At 46.7% G+C, this 16,949-nt stretch overlaps 6 protein-coding genes across 6 annotated transcripts; 3 read left to right on the forward strand and 3 right to left on the reverse strand.

Annotated features, from left to right (window-relative positions):
• Nucleotides 1–3,548: 3,548 nt before the first annotated feature.
• EDB93DRAFT_1091012 (GNAT domain-containing protein) lies at nt 3,549–4,317 on the forward strand (the record flags this gene model as incomplete). Its single annotated transcript, XM_041446319.1, has 2 exons — nt 3,549–3,996; nt 4,052–4,317. The coding sequence occupies 2 exons, from the start codon at nt 3,549–3,551 to the stop codon at nt 4,315–4,317; spliced, it is 714 nt and encodes a 237-aa protein (XP_041304457.1).
• Nucleotides 4,318–4,334: 17 nt separating this feature from the next.
• On the forward strand, nt 4,335–5,856 carry EDB93DRAFT_1167188 (Pantoate-beta-alanine ligase). The gene is made up of 3 exons (XM_041450229.1): nt 4,335–4,834; nt 4,906–5,255; nt 5,303–5,856. The coding sequence occupies exons 1-3, from the start codon at nt 4,642–4,644 to the stop codon at nt 5,801–5,803; spliced, it is 1,044 nt and encodes a 347-aa protein (XP_041304458.1). The 5' UTR covers nt 4,335–4,641; the 3' UTR covers nt 5,804–5,856.
• Nucleotides 5,522–7,512, forward strand: EDB93DRAFT_761467 (ribonuclease P 40kDa subunit-domain-containing protein). Its single transcript, XM_041457371.1, has 7 exons — nt 5,522–6,028; nt 6,082–6,206; nt 6,270–6,424; nt 6,484–6,615; nt 6,681–6,867; nt 6,918–7,058; nt 7,112–7,512. Exons 1-7 carry the CDS (start codon nt 5,939–5,941, stop codon nt 7,347–7,349), a joined length of 1,068 nt encoding a protein of 355 aa, XP_041304459.1. The 5' UTR covers nt 5,522–5,938; the 3' UTR covers nt 7,350–7,512.
• A 162-nt stretch (nt 7,513–7,674) lies between these two features.
• On the reverse strand, nt 7,675–8,529 carry EDB93DRAFT_1091093 (uncharacterized protein; the record flags this gene model as incomplete). The annotated part of the gene is made up of 2 exons (XM_041446322.1): nt 7,675–8,120; nt 8,169–8,529. 2 exons carry the CDS (start codon nt 8,527–8,529, stop codon nt 7,675–7,677), a joined length of 807 nt encoding a protein of 268 aa, XP_041304460.1.
• Nucleotides 8,530–9,546: 1,017 nt separating this feature from the next.
• EDB93DRAFT_1210795 (MFS general substrate transporter) lies at nt 9,547–12,197 on the reverse strand. The gene is made up of 7 exons (XM_041451038.1): nt 11,631–12,197; nt 11,499–11,564; nt 11,273–11,433; nt 11,089–11,223; nt 10,880–11,036; nt 10,331–10,829; nt 9,547–10,274 (listed from the first exon to the last, which is right to left on the reverse strand). The coding sequence occupies exons 1-7, from the start codon at nt 11,805–11,807 to the stop codon at nt 10,021–10,023; spliced, it is 1,449 nt and encodes a 482-aa protein (XP_041304461.1). The 5' UTR covers nt 11,808–12,197; the 3' UTR covers nt 9,547–10,020.
• Nucleotides 12,198–12,948: 751 nt separating this feature from the next.
• Nucleotides 12,949–15,898, reverse strand: EDB93DRAFT_1167204 (major facilitator superfamily domain-containing protein). The gene is made up of 15 exons (XM_041450230.1): nt 15,256–15,898; nt 15,107–15,196; nt 14,979–15,059; nt 14,882–14,921; nt 14,760–14,826; nt 14,607–14,694; nt 14,287–14,554; nt 14,168–14,238; nt 13,930–14,048; nt 13,853–13,869; nt 13,714–13,789; nt 13,640–13,659; nt 13,570–13,579; nt 13,451–13,519; nt 12,949–13,403 (listed from the first exon to the last, which is right to left on the reverse strand). The coding sequence occupies exons 1-15, from the start codon at nt 15,475–15,477 to the stop codon at nt 13,115–13,117; spliced, it is 1,527 nt and encodes a 508-aa protein (XP_041304462.1). The 5' UTR covers nt 15,478–15,898; the 3' UTR covers nt 12,949–13,114.
• Between the last annotated feature and the right edge of the window lie 1,051 nt (nt 15,899–16,949).

Genomic DNA, 16,949 nt, shown 5'->3' on the forward strand with positions numbered 1-16,949 from the left:
AACTGAGATCATTTATGACTACAGTCATATTCGAGGATGAGTATGGGCGAATGGGGAATGTTGGCGGTGAACAACAATAGCATTGATGTTAGATATACCCTCGTCCAGCCCTTCCACTGCCAAAATTTGCATGATGGAGATGGATCCTTGATCAAGTATTGCGGTGAGGAATTGTACAAAAGGAAGCCCTCAACACAGGTCCCAGGTGTGATGTGATTGAAACGAGCACCAGAGAGGTCAGAGTGACACAGAATGGGTCGAATATGTCTTGCCTTATGTGTCGCCTCATACAGCTATCATGATTATATATGAAGACAACAAACAAAGAGATGGTAAGCATGATAGAGCCAATCTGATGCAAAACAGCCAGATACATACATCCTTATTTGTGATTGATATTTGTTGAATACTTATGTAGCGCCATCTCAAAGTCACAAGGTAAATTGCATATGGGAGAGAAGAAGCCTACATCATGGGCCAAATAAGTATTGCAGTACTTGCGAAAGCAAGCAAGAGAGGAAGCCTGCCCTTGTTAATCAAATTAGAATGTGATTTGTAAATCAGTATCTATGCATGTGCCAACTAGTCGGACACTCACATGCTTGAGGCGGAAAGTTCCAGTTGTTGGCGATGTTGGTGACTCATTTCCAACAACAGTGTCACAGGACCTTTATCATGCTCAGGAATGTCATGAGCATGCTCTGAAAGCTGCACCGTAATCTGATTGCTCCACATTGCACATGCATAGTACCTACATCAACAAATTGAGATATTGTGGTGGTGATATTGGCACTTTTCTGCCATGTTCTCACAGTCTGTTAGACTTAGGATGAAACCTACTGTTGAGATCTGCCTCTCATGGCAAGGGCCTCCCCATCACGTCAAGTGGTACAATGTATCCTCGCAAACCACCTCAGGGACTCGTCGAGACTCCCAGATGCTCAGTCCCTGAAAATTCCTACTCCAAGATATATAGTTGGATGCATATAAATCAAGTCTGAGGAACAAAAACCTCACCACTGCACACAAAAACCACCAAAACTTTAACACATGTCAGTGAGTCAGAAAAGATCGCATATTAGTAGCCGCAGCTTATGGCTGTCAGTCACCCGTGGGCCCTCCATAATCACCTTTGACCTTCATGATAGGCTTTCAAATTCAAGATGAGAATTGACACTGAATCTGTGCTGGAAGCCTGATCATATTGTCCTGCCATCGTTCATGTCTCTGTGTTGTTGTCCATCTCATCTTTTACTGATGTGTATTGAATATGATGACCATTCAATGATTGGTATATGTATGCATCATCTTTGTTATTGTGAAAACTTCCAATTTGTCATGGTCTAGCGTATCCATTCCAAGCATCATTCAATTCCGAAGTTTTGATCCATTTAGTGCAAGGCTGGACCTTGTTTGCCGCACATATATTAAGAAGGAACCCCTTTTTTTCTTTCTACACATTGTCTCAGACTGTCCATAGATGACAACCGCCATCATCAGAATCACCAATATCATAGCTTCTCTTGGAACTTTACTTTCCTCATGATTGTCATGCATAAGTGCTTGATTCTTCTGATTGTTACAAGAACATCTAGACGCTTGGGCCCCTACCATTTTTCTCCTGATCCTCCTCGTATCCGCCCTTGCATCTTACCCTCACCCCGACCTTACCCTGGTCATCCTTGTCATTCTCGCATTTCCTTTCGCTCTCTACCTGTCGCTTCAGCAGAGCCAGTACATCTGGCCGGATCCTTTCGCTGACGAAGCATACCCATGCTCCGTTCCACCACCTGACTGATCCTGTGGACAGTCCCCTTACCCTTACCGTCTGGACGGTAACCTATGATATGATGCACGACGCATCCCCTTTGCCCTGTTTCCTTTCCTGATCTCTGACTCGATGCGCAGTCGCACATGCGACTTATACTTAGCTCCGCAGCTGCACGATCGTGCCCCTGCGTGTTTCATTTCTTATTCCGATCTTTGACTCACTATTCTTATCTGCACGTTCAGAGCTCACCTGTGTCTCACCTCGAACGTGCCTTCCTTTTATGGTCATACCCTTTCCCGTTTACTTCTCTTGGTAGTACGAGTTATCATCCACTAATATGCTTCCTGTCCTCTATATAAACTCGCTACCATGTAAACTATTCCTTAACTTGAATCTACTTGGTTCTTGACCTCCTACTCTCACCAGAGTGATCCCTTCTGCCTAGCCAGCAGTCTATATTCTATCTTCTTATCTGCTCTTTGCGGATAAGCCTATAGTCTCGATCTTTGCTCATCGACTTCGTCGACAAGCAAAGCCCCTGTTAACTAGTCGGACTTCTGTCCTTCTAATTAATGACGATCTTACGATTAACCTTCGGGTGTCGTAAGCCTTGGCAGATACAGCTCATCGTCTAGCATCCGCTTGACGTAAGCTACCCGATTCAGACATAGGCGTCAAATCTTACTTGCCGACGTGTCGCCAAGTAAGACCCCTAACCTTGGGCTAGCCCAAGGACGTCCTCGACCGTTGACGACACACGCTCTGTTTGAGCGTCGCCAACAGATACCATCCAAGTCGTAACACTGATATATCACATATCACTGGTCATCAACAATTGCATTCCTTGATGGTCACCCCAACGGCCTAAGACATGGTACCCTCTGGTGTTCCTGAAATATCTTTGAGTGTGTCCCATCTTTACCCTTTGCCTTCAACTCCACTTCTGCATTATGGGCACGGTGACAGTACTAACTGCAATTGTATTAGAACTCTATTTACTCACAAATTCAAGTTCCTACAGAATTGCTGATGTTTCATATACAGCCATGCTGATCTGCGATACCAATCTTATACATATGGGAGTCTGCACCCCAAGAACTTTGGCCCTCATGTTTGACATATTTATACTCCAGCTGAGGGCAATCAGCCCATCAATCAATGAATCACCTATTCTGACGTTCAAGGGTAGGCTTTTTTCCATAAATTTTGTCCAGGATAAGCTCTAACTTGTAAGACCTTGACAGGCCATACATACCCAACACACGATTCTACAATCATTGTAATTATTGTTTCCTTTTAATTCTTCATGCTTCGTGCTCAGACATATGATAATCCGAGACAGTGCTTAATATGTGGAATTATCAACTATCTAAACTTGGACACGCCATTTCTACATTCACTGGTCCCTACGATCCGAGCAGCCTAGACACATTCAATATTTGGTGTCTGTCATAGTCATCAATTCATCCCGGATGTACACCAGGTTCTAACCCTTTCTGGGAACCGAAATTACAATTGCGTGATGGTACAAACAAAGACTTGACCGCCTTATGACTCCGGAGCCGAGCTTCGACCAACTCGGCTTTTTTGGTGCAGTTCATATCAATTTTTAGTATGGACACCACAACCAGTCCGAGGTAAATGATTTCTCATGAACAAAAGCACTTTTCCTCATGCAAGCCTAAACTCGATTGATCTAAGCACTAAACGACTTGTTCGGTCTGAGTTTGCAAAGATTTATAGTCGCACCAGCAGATCTTCTGCACCCATTCCAAGGATGTTATGCCAACTTCACCCCCTCGAGATTAACCCCAAAACTGGGGAACCATTCCTCCGGCTTGGAGCACCATACCAGAATATCATTCTCACCCCACCTCGACAGGGAGATCAGTCCGCACTCATACAGCATATGAACGATCCGGCTATTTACAGATGGTTAAATAAACCTCCAGTGCCATTTCTCCTGGAACACGCGGACGCTCGGCTTCAGTTTGTAAAAGGGGAATCGGATGCTACTTTGGAATTTCTACGAAAGAGCGCGCAGGATTTCCCTGATGGCCCGCTTCAGTTCGTGGATGCATGCCCTGTGCGGTATCTTAGGGAAGTCAAAGAGGACGGGACGGACGTCCTTCTAGGAGATGTGGGTTTCAGAAGATGGAAGCAAACGCAGGAAGATGATGCGAAAAAGCAAGCAGGCGACCCAACGATTCAGTATGCTATTGGAGGTACGTTGGTTCACAGGACCTATGACGGGAGTTGATCATGGTTCGTTCGAGATAGATTGGCTTGCTGTGAGCCACCACGGAAAGGGTATCATGACTGCAGCGATCGGTCTCTTGATGACCGCTTGGGCAATTCCTAGGATGGGAGTCCGCTATGTTGTAGCGCACACTCTTGCTGGGAATATTGGTAGTGACAGAGTTTTGGAGAAGAACGGGTTCGTGAACATAGGGGTGTTCTACAACAAGAAGATAGCTGGAGGAGAGGGGAAGTTTCTGACCTTTCTTGAGTGGAGACACGAGGAGGTTAGTATAAACGAGACGTGACGGACACTGTTCAATTTAGTGATCACGTGCAATCAAACTCGGTTTGATAAGATCTGAAAAAGTGGTTTTTCTGCGATCACAACTGGACAAGCTCAAGCACAACGCATGCGGCGCAGGATACGTATCGAGCAATATTATGAATATACAGCTGAATGTATCACACCGGCGGAAATATTGGAGAGAAAATGTAGTTATAATGAGAGTAAAACGTGGAATCGTTGGCAAATTTCTGCGTGATATTGTGATATGTTTTCACACTTGAACTCACATTTTAACTGATTTGCGCGTTTGTGCTGTGGCTGCATCACCTGGCCTTCAAGGAGTATGTACTTGTGGCGCTCTGTCACCAGAGCACTTCATCGATCAATGTCAACCTCCTCCCTTCCACCATCACCTATCCCTCTTCTAACGTCGGTCGCATCGTACAGACAATGGCGGCAAAGAGCCTTCGACGAAGGGAAATCTGTGGGCTTCGTGCCGACCATGGGAGCTCTTCACGACGGACATCTGTCTCTTGGTGAGCACATCCCACACGCTTCTGTTGTTTGAAGTCTATAAATACTTTCTTACTAATCTCATTCAATTCAGTTCAGAGGTCACTGGCCGAAAATGAGCTGACAGTTCTTTCCATCTTTGTGAACCCAGCCCAGTTCGCCCCGCATGAAGACCTTGCTACGTACCCTCGCACCTTACCAGGGGACCTGGAGCTCCTTACAGCACAACAGGTTACTGTGGGCGGGACCGTGAGGAAAGCCTCTGCTGTATTTTTACCTTCGGTCCAGGACATGTATCCATCTGGTATAAGCCAAGATGTTTCGACACAAAAGGGAGCATTCGTCGAGATGAAGGGATACGGACATCAGATGGAAGGTGCAAGCAGGCCAACATTTTTCCGAGGTGTGGCGACAGTTGTAACCAAACTATTTAATGTAGTCCAGGTGAGATGGTCTCCACAAGATGCACCTTAGTTTGACGACGACTGCAGCCTACAAATGCGTATTTCGGCCAGAAAGATATCCAGCAAGCCTTACTTCTTCGGAGACTCTGCAAGGATATGCTTTTTCCACACCCCGAAGGTGACCACGTCCACATCGTCCCCACGACCCGTGACCCGAATGACAAGCTGGCTTTGTCGTCTAGAAACGCATATCTCTCTGCAAATGAGCGGAAATTTGCACCTACGATTTACAAGGCCCTTCAATACGCCGAGTCCGCGTGGTCGAACGGCGAATCCAAGGACCAATGCATTTTAAAAGCTGTTGCTCTCATCGACGAAGTAAAAGCACAGGCTGCCATGGACGGAGTGGATGTGCGGCTGGATTATATAGAGATGAATGATTCAGAGACGTTCGACGTTTTGGACGCGACTTCGAACCATCAGTTGACAGGAGATATACCTGTGATTCTGAGCGGTGCGTTATGGGTTGGGAAGACCAGGTTGATCGACAATATCGTAGTTGGTGAACTCAAACGCATAATTAGATAGCTTGCAAATAGATGTGGATATGGAAAGAAAGTTATTAAATACTGAAGCGCATTCAGAGTCGGACTACTGTTCAATGCATTAGAAATTGGAGAGCTACATCTTCTTCACCTCCAACTACCATCAACCACCGTGACGATGGCGCATTCAAGAGTAATGCTAACGAATGGCACTTTGCCATCCACCCAACTCAACCGATTTTGTGCAGCACACCCTTTCACTCAGCAGGTATACTATTGTCTTTGTACTTTTTGAAAAGCTTGACGCTTATACTTCATCAGCTTGACATCTTGTTCCCTGCTTCTGATGAGCTCGAGAAGGCGCTTACATCCCTAAAGCCCACGTACTGCAAAAGACGTTGTACGCTATCAGAGTTGTTTGATTTTGCGTCCAAAAGTCCGGGCGGGTAAGGAGAGTCTAGATCATGCCTTGAAGAAACACTGAAATGGTTCTGTTTTATGTCAAACAGGAATATAACTGCATCGCCATCCACTTCCGAATGTGTTGATACGTGGTGCATCGAACCTAGAGGCGTCCTCACCCTCTGCGTCTCAAAGTCACTGTATGAGCAACTCGGTTTGATCGGGAAGAGATTACCCTTCAAAGGGTGCCCAGAGCAGTACGGTATGTCACTCAGGATTCCGGTTCATGCACGAAAAAGAAGTGATCGGGGCCTAGCACAGTGATACGCATACCGGTTAGGCAAGAGACCGAATCTGTCGCTGTACGTGCGAAGCAAAAGGCAGCTCTGAAATTTTGGGACGAGCTCAGGGAAAACGGACCTGGGAAATGGGAAGTTTTTTATTCTCAAGTAGGTATGTGTAAAGGTGGAAAATGTGTGTTCTCAACCAGCTCATTCTGCATTCTGGTGTTCTCTAAGACGTGCAGCCTGGAACCTCCGAGTTGCACGAGACGGTGACCGTTCGGCCTCAAATTTGTCGTTCCACCGACATACTTGTCCCAATCCCAGCACTTGCTCCTTTTCCCGAGGAAAGCATGGAGGATTGGGATGAACATATCGGTGAACTTTTTGAATGGGTGGGCATGGCTTGCTTAGGAGCTCAAAGGTCCGTGTCTAAGCTTTTTCTCAAACCTGTCCTCAACAAACGAACGATAGACTCAAGGCAAATGACCGCGTCAACCCTTACGTCGCTGTCTACGAAGCTCCCTCACCTTCATATATTGGTGACGTGACACGGATAACATGGGCGGCTTTCTTGGACCAATGGTTCATAAAAGACGCTCTAGACACGGTGATGTCAGACAATTTGAAGCTCGACAGTGTTAGAGTACTGATGGTTTACTGCATAGATCATATCTGGCATCTGCAACCGATAGCCACGCGTTTGTTACAATGATGAGACATGGTTGTCGCACATCACCCGTTGGCGCCATCTCTCCTGATACTTTCGATACGGCCCGAGATCCACCTCTTCGAGTACCAGAAACCGATGCGGAAGACACCAGCTGTTTCATCCTTGGCCCGGGTCAAAATGGGAACTTTTTGCTTGCAGAGAGTATCGGACAATGGGATGCGAGATGGGGCTGATTTCATTTTACACTGTAGGTAGTCAAATTCATACAAACGTTCCGATCGCAAACTGCGCAATGCAAGAGACAAACAATGTCGAAAGCGGATGAATTCAGATCACTAAGTCTAATCCATACTTCCGCTACACAACGTCTATAAAAGCACAGTATAGTACAGCAAATGACGCAGGTCATTTATGGCCATTGTAATAGTGCAATAAGTAACGGATTAGTTGAGTGTATGAAGCAGGATAAAGATCACGTGGATTGTGCATGCTGGAATGTTTTGATAGCCCAGTCAAAATGAAGGAAAGGAAGACGTTATGTATCAAATAATTCGGATGTTAAGCCATGACGTCACGGACACGGACGAGTGCGGGGGAAATATGAGCATGAGACATGCGTGCATTATTGTTAGGAAGAGGGCTTGTGGCGGCTGGCGAATATGTCTGGCGACGAGGCGCCCAGGTGTAGATACGCGGTGAGACCGTGGGAGGCGGTGATGGAGAAAAATGAGACAATGATGTGTGACGTGGAGGTGGTGTCGATGATAGTTGGTGGTGGTAGAATGAGGAGAAAGATAAACCCTCAGCAGATGAAGAGTGCTGGGAGTTTCTACTGGGAACAGGAATAGGTGCGCTGGGGATTGGAAGGGGGAGTTCATCCCGAGGTTCATGATGAACGTGATTAAAGATATTGTGTAGCTGCGCGGCAGGTATTGGCTGTGGAGGTGTGTCTGATGGTGCCATCAAATCCCGCGAAGAATTGATCCCTGTTGATTCGCGCGATACTGGTGCGTCACTCTGGACTTCGCCAGAAGTACCATGGGATGCAAGACGAACCCGAACGGGTGTTTCCACCTCTGGAGCCTGCCTTCGGTAGGCCTGACCAATGTACTGGGCCAGGCTATCGCCGCCAACAGCCATTGGGCTGTCACGGTCTAGAAGACTACCCTCACCGGTGAGGTCTAGTCGGATAACTACGGCTTCTCTGTCTTCTTCCATCTCTTCATCTTCAGAGTGCTCTATAGGCAAGTGGTCAACGAAGGCCTCGTAAACTGCCTGGTCGTTTTCAAAAAACTCGTCCGAGTCTGGATCAAAAGCGTTGATATGCGACCATTTTTGGTATGGACAAGGAGCCTCTGGCTCTCTGATGATAGGCTCTGTCTGGAAAGCTTTAGAGTAAAGAGGGCGACCCATTTTTTATAATAAAACAAGTAAGGATAAAAAGTTTGAGGGAAAGAGGGTATACACGGAGGACGATCGCCAAGTTGAAGAAGACGCGTAAAGACGCGCTGAATATTTTTTGTGCTTTAGTTATAGGTTCGTGATTTCATGTAGGAGTTTAGGGCAGGTGCGGTAACTATGTATTGCTGACAAAGCTTGTCTTGGCATCGGAATGTTTCCAATCCGCGGCCGCATTTCTTCAAGAAATTCTGATTACCCTTCAATCAGTTATAGTATCACTCTCCTTTTTGTGAATAGCTCCATACATCATGCCTCTTATACTTTCGGCACACCGCAATCAAGTTGGGTCATGCCGACACCCATACGCGCTTCACATGACCCCGGGGCCTCCGAACAGTGAGCCTCGGTGCTTGGCAGGTGATAGCATTTGGCCTTCAGACTATAATTACTGTGAGCGTCGTGGGTAAATTCGAGCTTTCTGATCGTATTTCAGCAGCTTCTCGAACTGTAGAAATCTCTCCCCGGGACTCAAGCGCTTCCGAGTCGAGGCTGTGAGTATGTAAGTCTTCAAAAATCATCATCCGTTGTCAGATAGACTATAATTAATGTTTGCCGCATCTCCGACTCGGACGAATCAATCATAGATGCTTGAGATGCATGTTCGCTCGGTGTTACTGACAAACTATTGGAGCATGAAACACGTCGGTTTTGCTCGGTAGGATTGGCGTCGATGGGTAGGAACGTTTTTCATCTTTCTATTCGGTTTGCCTGTCAGGGGCGACTAACTTCTATTCCTCGAGTGGCTGATCACGAGGCTGTAACAATATTGATGGCACTAGTACTGTGGCACTCGGTATACTATCCTACCGGTATAATCGGCACCCACAGACGTCGGCCGTTGCTGTATTCCTAGTTACTTGAGGCTTGTGCCCAATGATGCTAGATATTTTCATCAGCCAATTATGTGAAGTGTATTGCAACAGAATGAGATACTTAAAATCGGTGAAGCAATCCGATGTGAGTAGAGGGCTTCTATGCGCCATGTACCACTTGATACTTGATGAACAATCCCTTTCCTCCTACCTGGGATTTTATTTAATTTCTCGCGAACCACCGCATGTATAGTTCAAGCGCCCACGTCGTCATGTCGGAGGCGCCTGAACGTAGTCGTGGGCGCTCAAAAGGAACAAAGAATAAGCCTGGAAGCTGGAATTTGTGCGTACGTTGTTTGCAGGCACCAGTGGACCACTGAGGACGAACATCGGATAGATCATGGATGGTCATCCAGTCCAGTGATCAAGTATCTATACTGCTAAGTAAAATAGTCGCAGACAGTCGGATATATGGCGGCAGAGGTTAGTACACAGCCAGTCATATCATGATTGAAACCCATGCAGCTATACTACTGAAGATTGTACTGGAACGAGCTAGTTTTCTAGGATATACAAATGGGGGCACCATGGACAGTGATGCATACACATTTTACGCCAAATAACTTGCGAATCACTCATCCCTATCTTGTATTTTATCTGGCAATTGTGACCCTAGCCACCTCAGTACACCAGCCAGCACAATAAAGACAACATAGACTGCGTTTCCGTTGAGAATATTGTGTTCCTTTGAGAATGCAAAAAGCGAGGTTGCAAATGCAGGCCCAACGACACGAGCCATGGACACGGAGGTTTGACCAAGACCATTGACAGCGCCAAGAACATTCTTTGTAGGGGCAGAGGCCGTGATAAACATGAATACAGTCCCTATAATTAGTGGGTCTTAGTTTCAATGACAGGATGTGTTTCATCGTAACACGCACCGTATGCCATATCCCACATAGCCGTCAGCGCTAATTGGCTAATAAATATAAATGTGATTGCATGATCAACCACTCCTCTGGTGTGTATCAGCCACGACATGATCGGAAACATGAGCATGATTGGCATGAAGCACGACACGGACACACAAAAGAGACGCTTTGGACCAATCCAGTCGACAATCTTGGCAAAGAATAGTGCCTGGAAAATACCATCCGCCATAGCATATATCGCCATCCACAGACCAATACGAGAAGGAGTAAAACCAAGACCACCGAGATAGGCAGGCGTAGAAAGAAACAGCGGCAAAAGAGCCATGAGAGCAATGTCAAGCAAGGCGAGCATGGCGTAGTTTGCAATCGGAATGATAACGGTAGGTGTGAGCAGAGATCGCATGGGCATGTTAGATGTTTGTGAAAGGTCCTCTCGATTCTCACTGTCGGCACCATTTGAAACGCCTAGAGTAGTTGTCAACTTTCGTCGACGCTTGCTTGATAGTGTCTGGTGATCATGGGTAACGTGCAACGATACAGGTGGTATGTGAAACTCACTTCTTCTAAGAAAAATAACACGACGAAAAAACCCAGTAAAAAACCACAAGCAGACACCGCACAAGGTAGAAAATAGGGGTATTTGTTCCAAAATGGATGAGCGAACAATCTGGGCCAGTTATCTTGTGGACGCGCGAGCGTTCCACCTATTAAAGGACTGGTGTGCGGATTTAATTTTGGGCATTCAAATAGTCAATAATTACACGCACCCAAGAAAGCCTCCAATGCACCACATTATTGGAAGCAAGGCAAAACCCTGAGCCATATTCGTAGAGTCCGTCAATTCGCCCAACATAGTCTTCATGACGGAAACATTGCCGTTCAGTAAACCGCACATGCAGCGGCTAAAGACGATGTAAGGATTGTATTTCATTTCTTCAGCTGAAGCCATACCTAATGACAAGGCCCCAGAACGTCGTCGAGAGACCGAAACATAACATCGAGATGCAAGTTCCTGATAGCCCCACTAGTAACACTGGCTTGCGTCCAATGCGGTCAGACAACCGACTCCATCTCAGCACTGTCAGTGTCTGTACGACGAAAAACAGTGATTCCTGCCAATCATATCCGATAGCATTAGAAAATTATGATTCTCGCAACTCATAATCTCGGTGCCTACAATTATTCCAGCATAATATCCTACAGCCGCATAATCACCTCCAGTGATGCCAAGTTCTCTGATAAGCTGAGAATAAAAATAAGAAGAATGGACGCAAAACAATCTGATGAGCCCATTGTGGAATTATCGTACCTGATTGATGTATGGAAATATGGACATCGAAGCGATAGGTTCGACAAGTCGCAATGTCATAAGTATGCCTATCTGGAGTTTTGGAAGAGGCGTTTTAGGCTTTTTTGAGGTCCCTGCTGGGACCAGAGGCGATGTTTCGCTTGGTATAGGAGGAGGATTTGACTCGGAGGTGTCCATTCTGCTAGTCAGCCTTGCGAGTCCAAAGAGAAGATGGAGCGAGCTGCATTCAAGACATGGGCGTGAACTGTATTTATGGCCTGCCGTGATCAGCTTGTGGGCTTTGCATTACTATCATGCTACCCCTTCTGGTGCATTGACAACAGGCACCCCACAGCTTCATGAGATCAGCCAAAGGCCGACGTTCTTCGCTTGCCAGAAAGAAGTCTGATGCTTACGGTGACCTTCCAGCGGCATTGATGGGGCAATGCGATTGGTGGAACGTAGTAAAATGTAAAACCAAGACTGCGTAGCGCTATGCAACGTTTACCTCCAGCGTCTCTGTACGTAAAGAGACGCCACTGTATTCGGTTCGGAAACGGCCGAAAAGGTTCCCTCGTCGGCTGAAGCTTTGAAGCTTGATGCAGTACCACGAGACTTGGGGGGCCCCAGCTTCAGACCCCAAGCTTGGGCCTGAAGCAGAGACAGCGGGGAAACTGATATTTTACCACCTTGCGCCGCCAGTGAAATTACATTCGAAAGGTATTCTAGAGTGCTCTGGAACGCTCTGGCTACTAGTAGGTCCAGCTTGATCTGCTTCTGACTGAAATCTTGCAGGAGCCCAACGTGTGAAGCCTCACACCCCCACTAGCCCTCCCCGGACCATAAACTACCCCGCCAGTGGGTCATGGTTACTGGATGTAGCTGGCAGGTCACACTGGAGGCGGTTGCAGTCATGCGACGGAACCTTTGCTCCCACTACATAGGTGTAGAAGCTTGACAAGTAGTACAGGATGAGAAGGTCGGCACGCGGGAGGCCCTGACAAGAGCTTTCGTTGTTCGGAGGTTCGAAATCAAGCTTCAGGCTATGATCCATCCCATGGCCATCCAAGCGTTCCTCTTGCCCTAGCTAACAGTCCTCTATCCTAGGAGACGCGACGCTCTGGCTTGGGCTTCGCTTATCCAAGCCAGTTGTTAAATACCCTCCAGCAGAGCTACATCAAATGTGGTTTGTCCCAAAACTGAAACCTATAGCTACTTGTACGTGACCGCGTGAGCCTAGAAAAAAGTCCGTCTGTCAAACTATGTGCTACCAGACCGGGCAAATATATTAATCCCAGCCTTTCTTATCATGACTGGGGGCAATGCCATTATTTTTTGGAAGGCCAAGCGCAAAACCCACATGGTACTCATTAGGATGACAAAACATACTAAAGTCACAAACTGCTAGACATTAATGTAATGTTACATCCAGTCGTAAATAGCATCCTAAGTTACATTGAGGACAGGGAAAAGAAACCCGTACTGTTCGCATCGTACCACAGCTTTCATAGAGTGTATCTATATCCACTCCATTCGTCTCCTTTCTCTCTCTTGGCATCTTCAACGCTCGCGAAGCGACCGTTGGCTTCAAAGCCTCCCTCTTGTCCCTCGATGATTTCATCTCGCTCCCCGCGGTCCCGACGAGCGTTCTCCCGTTTCAAGAGGAACCTGAAAATGACCGTAGCGATGAGACCAGTTCCGATGTACATCAGCACAAGTCCGTGGCCTAATGGGTACCAAGGCGTCTGGTTTGCACGATAGACGTTGGAACTAACAGCGCCTTGCAAGTTACCCCTGATTTCGTGTTAGTTGTAGATCACACGATCTCTAAAAAAACTCACCAGCTGATGACCATCGCAAGAGCGACACTACGCTTGTATGTTCCCTCTGAGTTGTTAGACATCCAGGCACTGTTTCCGATCGATCAGAAGGGAACAAATTGTTAGTGGATCACACTTACACCGTGTTTGCTGCGGAATCAGGAGTGATCAGCTTTAATGTTACAGAAACCATAAAAAAGTGCCACTTACGAATGCAAGGGTAAATGCCGCTACATTGTAGCATCATCAGGCATAAATCTATTTTGTTCGTAGAACTGACTTACCAAGCAGATAAAAATACTGCAAAGTATGACAATGCGGCGTTGCGGGAGGAGATCAAGATGATGTATCCAACAGCAGCTATAAATATCACAGATAGCGTGAGCGATATTATTACCATGAGACCGCATCATGCAGGCTTACCGGTGGAAAGCAGAATGCTAAGAACAAAAACGTGGCGGTAAGTAATAGACCCACAGTGGAGCGAATGGTAAACGCACAGGTTATACATGCCACGGTTACCGTACCGGTCGGCGAGGAAACCGACGAGGCAAGTAGATATGCAAGCGAGCGCATAAACAGGGACGGTCAGCAGATTTGCTCTAGTCGCAGAATATCCTGGGGACAATCAGTCGGTGAAATGAATGTCATATATTAGAGTGTAAGAGCATACCGAGCTGTTTCACGAAAGTTAGGACATGCGATTCACAAAGACGGAACGTAAAACCATGGACTTACCTGGCTAATGATACTCGGCAAGAACAGTGCAAATGCATACAAAGGCATATCAATTCCGGCGTAGACGATCACTAAGACAGTTTATTAGCGGACGTAAGTTGTGGATCAGGTGGACTTGCTGGCAAGGTAGGTCTTCCACTCGGTCAGTGCCTTTCTGATGTGTCGCCACTCCATCTTCTCTCCAGCAGCACTGAACTGGGCATCACCCTGCAGGCGGCGAATAACGACAGTCCGCTCGGCCTCGTTAAGGAATGTTGCGTTATCCGGGAAGTCGACGATGATCCAGTACGAGACAGCACCTGCCACAATGGTAATAAGGCCCTCGATGATAAAGATCCATGCCCAGGCAGGCTTTCCACCGATCCCATTCATCTTGGCTATGCCGACCTACATGATATGAAATAAATTAGAAGAACTGCGGTTTGTGATCGGCACATACAGCGAGAAGGCCACCGAATGCGCCGGAGATAGTCGCAGCCGAGAAGAATATGGCGGCGCGGATACCAAATTCTGAACGCTTATACCAGCTGCACAGACATCATGATACAGATCAGAAAAATGTTTCGCACACAGAATAGCTAGTCGCACGTACCATGAGAGATAGTAGGTGACTCCGGGAAAAAGACCAGCCTCAAAGGCGCCAAGCATCCATCTCATTACTATTTTGAGTAAGTGATTCAGTGACATCCGACAATCACTAGGCGATGTACAAACCCAGTAGGCCGCTGTAGTTGTGAACTAGGCCTTGCACCGTCTGTAGAGGACACATGATTAGTGACCGTATCTAGAGAATAGTGTCGAGAATGCACACCATCATAACACCCCAAAGACACATGAGCAGCGAAAGCCATACGGATGGTTTTAGACGTTTCAAGACGACATTTGAGGGTACCTGGTGCAAGTTCAACTCGCGTACATTAATTCCAAGTTCACACTCACCTCGAATAGTGCGTAGGATATAAAGAAAATAGTCAGGCACACCAAATACTGGGTGTCAGTTATTCCTAATTCTGCCTCCATTTTGTACAACTACGAAGGGATCAGGTCTCGTGAGCGTGAATGCTACAGTGGATGCAATGTATGCTCACCTTTGCATTTCCAATACTGGTTCTGTCGAGGAAGCAAAGTAAATAGAGGAAAGACAACCATGGTATAGTTCGCATGTCAACTTTTCGCATTAAAGCGCGCTCGTCGACACCCGAAACGTCGACATGAGGGTTATAAAGCCCTTCGACAGCAACTTTTCCGTCCTCGACATGGACCACATCATCTTTTTCCGAGATGCTGGGTGATGAAGAAGAGAGCGGCATGGTATATGGTGTAATTTGTATTCAGTCGATGGGTGAGGTGGTAGCAGGAAAAAAGGGCCTCGAGTTTGAAATGAACGGAGATGCAGCCTATATAAGCGTCTACCAGTCCACATGTTTTCTTCGTGATGACAGACCTACTACAAGCGACCTTACCCCACGGTCTCTCTTGGTTTCCCGGTTCTCTGAAAGTTCTGTCAGGTCAGGCTCCAGGAACATATCGAGTTATCCAATCTGGTAAAGTCTTGAGTGATCAGTGATCTAATAGTACGCGGGTTGCGGTCCATATCCGTTATTAGACCAATCACGGGGCTTGTTTCAGTACGATCATCCTGGACAATCATAACTGGGGTAAACGATTGCAACCGTTGTCATTGGCTTGCATATTTTTTGTCGAGGGCTCTAAAGGTAATCGAGGCGTGTGACAACCGGGCGTATCGCGTGTGACTTACCGAAAAGCTGTTCTTAGTCGTTTATACTAGTACATCGTTCTCCCTCGCGCTCCGTAGATTCAAAAACGACGTGCTGATCAACGTCTCAGGTGTGCATCGATCTGGAGATTATCTCACTGCAAGCTAAGTCGACTGATTTGCAATGTCGAGTACGACAGCTCAAGAGATGACTCAGACATCAATATTGGCGTGTGATCGAGTCGCCGACATCTAATTTTTTCGATGGGGATGAAGTTCTCAGCTTGCACAGGTGATTTGAAATTTTGGATCCTGTTGAAACGCCCCATACCCACCCACGATGAGATCACTATAGATAGACGCGCAAGGAGACCAAGAATCCTGGGATGTTCAGCTGAGGATGACAGAAAAAGCCAGTTGTAGGTTCCTGTGCCTGTACCCGGATCAGAGAATTGTAAATCCCAAAAGAGATCATGCAAGGAATTTCGTGGAATCGTAGACTCACAGTTACAAATCCCAACCTTGGCGCGTAAATTCTGTCGTCGAATATTTGACGCTGAGACATACTAGCACACATCGTATTGATATAGCCGGACCTGATCATTTTCGATGGAAAGGGGAGGCACCACCGTGAAATCCATTTTACTCTGGCATAATCGTACTATCAATTCTCCTGGAGGGTATAATAATGGCTCCCCCAAGCGATGATCGATAAGGGGTATTCACAAAGCACGTGCAAAACTTGGAAACCGATGTGAAACGTCAAATAAGCAGAAAACATATTAGAAAAGATACCTGCGTAACATGTCACGAACGTGAAGGTGCCAAGCTTTCTTCATTGCTGTCAACAGTCTTTTGGCGAGCTATGGCAGCTATGGCTTGGCTTTGAGCAACGCCAAGCTTGGTACAGACTCGAGGGACGGAATGGAGCTCCGTGCCCCGTAACAACCTGCCAGCTGTCTCCATGCTAGGAGCCCATGTGATGTCAAAGCTTCGACGGATGAAACAGAACTCGTATACTGCTCACCAGCACTGAAACATAACACCCCCAACGAGTGTCTGTAA

Source organism: Suillus bovinus (assembly GCF_016758785.1).
Source record: "Suillus bovinus strain UH-Sbo-P2 chromosome Unknown EDB93scaffold_61, whole genome shotgun sequence".
Taxonomy (NCBI): Eukaryota; Fungi; Basidiomycota; class Agaricomycetes; order Boletales; family Suillaceae; genus Suillus; species Suillus bovinus.